The sequence below is a fragment of the Cyprinus carpio genome, chromosome A13 (assembly GCF_018340385.1).
Source record: "Cyprinus carpio isolate SPL01 chromosome A13, ASM1834038v1, whole genome shotgun sequence".
Taxonomy (NCBI): Eukaryota; Metazoa; Chordata; class Actinopteri; order Cypriniformes; family Cyprinidae; genus Cyprinus; species Cyprinus carpio.
The window spans coordinates 18945523-18953973 of record NC_056584.1 but is presented as its reverse complement, the minus strand read 5'-3'; the positions used below and the strand labels follow the sequence as shown (position 1 = coordinate 18953973).

General features: G+C 35.5%; 1 protein-coding gene across 1 annotated transcript; it reads right to left on the bottom strand.

The window, feature by feature from the left end:
* Nucleotides 1-3248: 3248 nt before the first annotated feature.
* LOC122147265 (retinol dehydrogenase 11-like) lies at nt 3249-7948 on the bottom strand. Its single transcript, XM_042769194.1, has 7 exons — nt 7775-7948; nt 6673-6791; nt 6373-6528; nt 6172-6276; nt 5253-5462; nt 4981-5170; nt 3249-3733 (listed from the first exon to the last, which is right to left on the bottom strand). Exons 1-7 carry the CDS (start codon nt 7849-7851, stop codon nt 3631-3633), a joined length of 960 nt encoding a protein of 319 aa, XP_042625128.1. The 5' UTR covers nt 7852-7948; the 3' UTR covers nt 3249-3630.
* Nucleotides 7949-8451: the final 503 nt, after the last annotated feature.

Below are 8451 nucleotides of genomic sequence, written 5' to 3'. Positions count from 1 at the left end.
GGACCATTAACCCTTTAGATAGGCCTGTGCAAAAAAAGGCTTAGTTTCTGGCTTGTATATGGAGTATAACAGCAAATTATAGTGTTTGTGTGTGTGTGTGTGAGATTCTTGATTGTCGGTGGTTTTCCCTGTTGGGAAGAGGTAACATTTGTTATTTTTTACAGTTGATCACTAGGTGGGACCATTAACCCTTTAGATAGGCCTGTGCAAAAAAAGCTTAGTTTCTGACTTGTATATGAAGCTATATGGAGTATAACAGCAAATTATATGTGTGTGTGTGTGTGAGAGAGAGGAGAGAGAGAGAGAGAGAGAGAGAGAGAGAGAGAGAGAGAGAGAGAGAGAGGAGAGAGAGAGAGATAGAGGGAGAGAGAGGGGGGGGGAGAGAGAGAGAGGAGAGAGAGAGAGAGAGAGAGATCGGAGAGGAGAGAGAGAGAGAGAGAGAGAGAGAGAGAGAGAGAGAGAGAGAGAGTGTGAGAGAGACCTTTGAGCTCTTACCTTGATGTATTTGAGAAAATCAAAATGTACACCTCTCTCTCTCAGAACTACAGGGAGTAAACAAAAGTGTAATTATGCACCTGCTGCCTTTTAATGGTGGTGATAAGTATAGACTAAACAAAAGCAAAGTGCGTGGATTTAAACACTTGCATGCCATCCTGCTGGTCATTTGATGGTGAGAAGAGCTGCAAGCAACACGAGAAAGGGCTTGACTTGTACCAAAGTTTTAGAAATGATTATGCAGCTTGACCCCTCCAGCGAGCTGCAGGTTATTTGAAGCTGGTATTGCATTTTGGTTCATAATACATTATGTTCATAAATCTGATGCAAAGTAGATTTTTTTACAGGATTTTAAGGTTTTAAACTGGCTTTACCATTAAGAAAAGACAAGCATTTCACACATAGGCCATCCGTACTTTTTTTTTATTGTTTACTCCATGTAGTTCTGAGAGCTGAGGTGCATATTTGAATTTTTTCAGATAAATCAAGGTAAGTGCACAAAGGTCTCTCTAACACTCTCTCTTTCTCTCACACACACACACACTATAATTTGTTGTTATACTCCATATAACTCCATATACAAGCCAGAAACTAAGCCTTTTTTTTGCACAGGCCTATCTAAAGGGTTAATGGTCCCACCTAGTGGTCAACTGTAAAAATAACAAATTTTACCCCTTACCAACAGGAAAACCACCAACAATCAAGAATGCATGATTATATGGTGTCATGGCTTTGCAATCAAAAAATGTCGTTATAATGGAAGTCAATGGGGCAAAAACAGCCACGAACAATAAATGAGGGAGAAAAAATTTAAATCTAATGCTGCACAAAAACTGACAATGCATCAAAGCCAATGTTGTTACTAATCTTTGACATGCCCAAGACTGTGATAAAAGGTAAAAAAAAAATCCAGTCCACAATCACTTTTTATATTGAAAATATGTCATTTTGTGTGTTTTTTTCCCAAATCAGTGACATCATTTATGAACTTGGTAATTAAAGAGTTAAAATCTTGGATTTTTTTTTAAACATTTGGTAGTTTTGATCAGGACTGAGGTTGATTAATAGATTTATGCAAAAAAATTAGAAAAAATATTATTTATCTGATACATTTTTACAGCAGTTTAATTTAGTGGATGTTTTCATCCACGAACATAACGAAAGGGTAGTGAATTTGCCCACAGTGTATTAAGTTCTTGAAAATTTTCAAAGCATTTTCCCAAAATATGTGTCAAAATAAGATTTGTCACCAAAAATCATTCCATTAGCTGAAACATAGAGAAAGTTGTGGCCAAAATAAGACTCAACTTTACCCCCTAGTGGACGAAAACGTCCCCAACAACACATAAGCGTTAAACTAATTCTTATTTGAGTTCATGGCAAGTTTACAATGGTGTCACTGTAAATGTAGCGTCACCTTCAACCCTCAAAATCCAAGGCTGTTTGTTTTGGTCCTCAGTGAGAGATTACACTCAGATGTGGTTAGACTACAAAACATTGTTAAAAGGGAAGGTGTGATTTAAAGGCATTATGATGAGTGAGCACTGAGAACAAACGTAAGCAGTGTCTTAGATATCGCAAAACTCTAAACTAACAGTTACAATTGGAGAAGAAGGGATTCTGGGAATAACGTTGCAATTTTCGAAATATACTGTATCAGTGAAATGTTGCTTATGTGTTTGTCTATAATACAGATTACCCTACAGTTAATATACTGAAATTATGTGCACTGTTTATGAATATGTGCGAGAGAGAGGGTGTGTATATATTTACAGTATGTTAATCAGATTAAACTGTCTCTGACCCTCCTGTAATGTTTCATAATGTAAAATCCATGAATGTATATACATTTTATTGTGTGAAATTAATCACAGCTTAAAAAGGGAGGTGGTTTCCCCTCTTTTTTTCAGGGACACTTTAAAGGGGTATTTCACCCAAAAATGAAAATGGTCATTTACTCATTTTCATATTATTCCAAACCTGTATGACTATTTTTTTTTCTTAAAATACTGTATCTTATGTTCAAGAGATGAAAGTAAGTCATACAGGTTTTGAACGACATGAGGGTGAGTAAATGATGACAGTATTAAAATTTGTAGGTGGTCAGTTCCTTTAAGGAACTGTGTCTGTTTACAGGGCCTATGCATGCACTAAAATCAATGAGACTGTTACAGCGATGTTGCCAAAGAAATGGATATACTTTCTGAATTCAATTAGAGTCACAAACAAATGTCTCCTGAAGAGAAATGTTTAAGTTATTACATTATAATTAAAAGTTATTAAAGTATAATTATCTTAAAAAAAAAAAAAATACATACAAAAATCTATACTAATATAAATAAATAAATAAATAATATATATATATATATATATATTATATATATATATATATTTATATATATATATATATATATATATATATATATATATATATATATATATATATATATATATATATAAATAATTTATTTATATATATTAGTATAGATTTTTGTATGTTTTTTTTTAGATAATTATGCTTTAACTTTAAATTATAATGTAATAACTTTAACATCTCTCTTATAAAAAGAAAAAAACATACTGACTTCGGTCTAACAATGAATACCTCTTTTTTTAGTTTAAGTAAATTTTTTTTTAATCATTGTTTTAATAATGAACCTGCTGATCTATCAGTTATCTGTTAATATTATTTGCAACATATCCTTTTGTATTTGTATATTTTAGCAAATAAAGAAATGAAAATACAAAAATTATACTTTTTTTGTTTTTACTGTATATATTTAAATATTCATTTATTCATGAATGTACCACAGTAGATAAAAGCACATCTGTATAAAAGACTTCAATATGCAGCTTCATGTGACAATACTGAGATGGGAGTTAAAGCAGCATTTCAAATACAAACAGAATAAAACAGTGCAAAACTGTGAATTTAAAATGCTTCACAGATTTGTTCTAGAGCAAAAGAAACATGCTTGCTCGTGATAGCATAAAAATTAGCAGAGAACAAGGTGGGCTGTGCTACTGAAAGCAAAGATTTGGGAAAGTGTCTTAAAATCAAGTAAGATAAGTCAGATCTCTGAAAATGAAATGGGGAAAAAACAGAAGAGAAATAAAACGGGTCAAATGAATGTTTCAGTCCCACTCAATGCCTAATAATTCACAGCTTACATCCCACAGTTTCCGTGCCGTCTCCTCATTTCGTCCCTGAGGGGCCACAAAAGCAGGGGCACAATCACTGTGTGGGAGAGACAGAGAGAAAGAGAGGTTTAATAATATGCCAATACCTAAGAAAATATGATTTAAGAGCTACAGAAAAGGACAATATTTTTATTAAACAATTTTTGTCGGTTTTAACATACAAAGTTATTATATGATTTCAAAAGACTTGGAATATAGTGAATGTATTCACTCAAAAATGAAAACTCTCTCTTAATTATCTCAATCTGTACAACACAAAAGAAGATATTTTGAGAGATGTCTCAGGCCCTGTTTACACATGTGCGTTTTTGTTTTTTAAATGATAACGATCCTTGTCTACACTACACAACCGAATAACGCATGTCACATGACCATTCATGCAGATACATTAATGAGCACAATGTTATGAAAGTGAAAATGTGACGTGACATACAGCCAAGTATGGTGACCCATACTCAGAATTTGCGCTCTGCATTTAACCCATCCAAAGTGCACACACACAGCAGTGAACAAACAGACACACACACACACACACACACACACACACACCGTGAACACACACCCGGAGCAGTGGGCAGCCATTTATGCTGCGGCGCCCGGGGAGCAGTTGGGGGTTCGTTGCCTTGCTCAAGGGCACCTCAGTCGTGGTTTTGCCGGCCCGAGACTCGAACCCACAACCTTAGGGTTAGGAGTCAAACTCTCCAACCATTAGGCCACGACTTCCCCCTTTATTGTTTACACGGTTGTCAAGGATACGCAAAGCGAATGTGGGCAGCCTTGCCATCGTTTTCAAAAGTCTCCATTTTGGTCTATTTACACTGAAACGCAACCCCAGAGATTTCAAACTAAAACAGGGTCTGCAGTGTTTTCGAAAGTCTTTGTTTTCGAGGTTTGTAAACGCCAGAGTAGTGTAAACGACAGGCATAGTAAAAGTTATGCTTTTTTAAAACGAAAATGCACTAGTGTAAACGTAGCCTCAGTGTTTTTTTATTTTGTCCAGATAATAAATTTCACTGGTAACCAAAGCTGTTTGGTTACGAAAATTCTTCACAGTATCTTCTGTTGCATTACAAAGAAAGAAAGTCATACAAGTTTGAAATGACATGAGGGTAAAATGATGATGAGTAAATGATGACAGAATTTTTATTTTTGGGTAAACTATACCTTCAATAATACTTTTAGTGTTTTTGTTTCATTCACAGTATTCAGTTTTTATTGTCAGTAACTTTAATTTTAGAACTTCTACTGAAACTGTATCCCTTTTTAAAGTGTGCTGTACATTACCTGAAATGTTTGCCTGAGACTGACTGGAGCTCCTCAGTGACGGCGCAGTAGGCAGATGTCTGAGCTCCTTCCTTTGGGGTCTTCAGGAACACGGAGAAGAAGGCAAACAGCAGCGACATCACAGTAGAATGACGCAACAGCTCTGACCTCACCGTCCCCGGGTGCACAGAGTTCACCGTCACATTTGACCCTGATGAAGTACAAGTCATCATCTGTAAGGCGGGATTCCAATATTCTTTTTAGATTCTTGTTTTATGTACAGCTGTACTCACCGTGAAGCCTGCGTGCTAACTCGCGTGTGAAAAGCACGTTAGCCAACTTGCTCTGGCAGTAGGCAAGGCCGCTGTGGTAGCTGCCCTGACTGTGCAGGTCGTGGAATCTAATCCAGCCGAAATTATGTGCCAGGGAAGAAACAACCACGATCCGTGATGGAGCGCTACGCTTCAGCAGACCAATGAGGAGGTATGTGAGCAGGAAGTGGCCTGACTCAAAAAAGGTGCAGAAGTGAGATTTCAAACATAGTATATTTATACACTAATTTAGTATTTATTCATATTTTGAATTAAACTTTATTTTTACATTTTCTGTTTTAATATTAAAAAAATACTTCTAATAAGCTTTATTTTTATTTCCGCTTTTCATTAATTAATCTTAAACTTATTTTATTTCAGTTAGTTGCCAAGTCAAGTTTTTAATTTAATATTTTTTATTTCAGCTTTATTTCAAATAACGAAAAGATTTAAATTTTTAATCGTTTTAATGAACATCACTGGAAACTTTTAATTATTACTCCTAATAATTTAATAAAAGCATGCATAAAATGTCCGCAATCTCCAAGTGTGCTCAAGTGTAATCTAACTTTAATCTTTATTTCAATCAGCAAAAACTATTTTGTCTCACAAACGTTTTAGATTTAACAGTAACAACACTGCATAACATTTTAAGTGAAGACATGAGTAAAAAGATAATGTGCAAAAGACATGTAAACTTTGTTTTTATCATATCTCCTGATAGCTCCTGTTTTTTTTTTTTGTAATACAATGCATAAAATGTGCCAATTAACTGACATATATTACTATAATGTGTCCTGCCTGTGCTTTTTTGTTTTTGACAGAAAGAAAAGCAGTACCTGATCGTGAAAAATTCCAGGTTCCAAGTACTGATATAAATACAAGTATTATTCGCACTCACCAAGATGATTGACCCCAATATGCATCTCAAAGCCATCGGCCGTCTTCATATAAGGACACATCATGATACCGGCATTATTGATGAGTATGTGCAGGTGATCAACCTCTGAATGAAGAAACAAAAATCATTAAGTGAAAACTCAGATATCTGGGGCTTTTGGGTCTTGGTTGTTGCATTGCATGGGATATCATAAGGCAATACCTCGCAGGAATCTCTGAGCGAAGGCTCGGATGGAGCAGGTGTCGGCCAGGTCCAGTTCCCTCACCTCCACTTTAGCTCCACCTACTCGTGTACGGATCTCTGTGGCCGCCTCTTCGCCCTTCTCCACATCACGACAAGCCAGAATCACACGTGCACCTGTCAACGAACAGGACTGAAGTGTTACTGTTCATTTAAACGGAATTATTAAAATGGAGGAATTTAAAATGGTCAAAATTATTTCATTTGGCATTTCTAAAGAATATAAGGTATATAATGAAGGCATTAAAGAGTCAGACAGACCTCGAAAGGCCAAATCCAAAGCTGTTTCCTTCCCGATTCCTGAGTTTGCTCCAGTGATCAAGACAACTTTTCCATCTAACCGTGCTGTGGATCGACACACTCCTCCTGCTGCATACTTTCTACACAAACATTGAAATATAATACAAAGAGAATCGCAGAATACTTGAAAACAGGGAAATAATAATAATAAAAAAAAAAATCATGACTCTCTGATTGGTCAGTCCATGCATTCAGGGTTAAAATTTCTGAATGAGCAAGCACTGTTGTCCAGAGCAACAGTGTAGAACAGAAATCTGTTCTGTCATTCCATGTTCTCAGTTCTCTCTCTTTCTGTATATTTGAGAACTGTGTGTGTGTGTGTGTGTGTGTTTGTATATATATATATATATATATATATATATATATATATATATATATATATATAAAATAGTTATAATCTTAGTATAATCATAGAATTTTTTTATTTTTTTTATTTTTGTAGTTAATTAGTTTTATTTTTGTAATTTTAATCAGAATTTTTTTCCCAGAACAGGCAGTCCTAAAACAATGATTATATGAAGACTTCAGCCAACACTTTTAGCTGTCTAGGGATCCATCCCACGCAGAAAACTTTCTCCAATCAACGAAGCGCGGTAACGCGGAGGGGCGGGGCGACTCCGCCCAGACTGGCATTCTATTGGTCGGTTTCTAGAGCAGATCCTGTCAAGTGGAGGCGGGTCCACCACGGGACAACCTTTCATCACCAAAGTGGCGTGCGCATTTTACACCCGATAAATAAAATCGTGTTATCTGTTATTTAAAGGTCTTGTTAGGTTCGATTAATAGTTGTGACTATTTAACCGGATTTCAAAGCGATTCATCCTGCACTGACTGAGCTGTACGCTTCAGTGGCTGCAATGCTTTCTTTAAATCCATAGACTGGGATTTATGTCTTAGTCTCTCACATCATGTTTTCATCCCTTCTGCACAACATGCTCTTGTTTTTATAAAGCGACTGAATGTATGCATTTATTCATGCATGTATGCATGCAGTCTTTTCTAAATGAATAAGACCGAATAGCATTTTCAAATCTTTCTCTACAAAAACGCTAGAATTGCTTACCTGATCTGAGTAGAAAACAACCTTAAAATCAGCGCGACCACCCCTAAACCAGCCGTGATAACCACGATCATATGCATCCTGAAACTGCCTGCTTCTCTCCTGCTGTCTGTCTCAGTCTGTGTGAATGTGTTCAGCCTCCCACTCAAACATCTACAGCTGTGATCCCAGGGAATGATGGGATTGTAGTTTCTATGGTCTCACCAACAATCTAATATGGATGTCCTTTTACATGGATGTCATTCTTGTTGAACATTGATTTTATTTTTAAATTATTATTTTATTTGCGTTTACTAGCACTTATTTTTGTAATATTTATTATTTATTTTTTTTATTTGTGTGTGTGCGAAAAAAATACAGATTCTCGAAAATAAAATCGTAAAAACGAATATGAATATCTATTATTTATTTATTTAATATTTGGGTAAAGCCATTGTATAATCTTATATAAAAAAGTCGATTATTCAAGTTAATTACTAATATATGAATGCTTTTTCCCTCTGTCATTCAGCTGACGTTTAGATTGGCCAATCATATTTCCGAAACCAGTTTATTTGGGGCTACTGGAAAAATGTAAACTACAGATCCCACAATGCATTTATGACGCAAGCTGTCCGTATGTTTGCCCTGTTGAACTGTCGCACACGTTTGTTTAAATTTCGCAATATGAGACATCTTAA

Coding starts and splice junctions, on each gene's coding strand:
- LOC122147265 (XM_042769194.1), bottom strand. CDS start 7,851: ATGCATATGATCGTGGTTATCACGGCTGGTTTAGGGGTGGTCGCGCTG. Junction 5,171..5,252: donor GTTAGCACGCAGGCTTCACG/GTGAGTACAGCT, acceptor GTACTTCATCAG/GGTCAAATGTGACGGTGAAC. Junction 3,734..4,980: donor GTCTCAGGCAAACATTTCAG/GTAATGTACAGC, acceptor TCTCCCACACAG/TGATTGTGCCCCTGCTTTTG.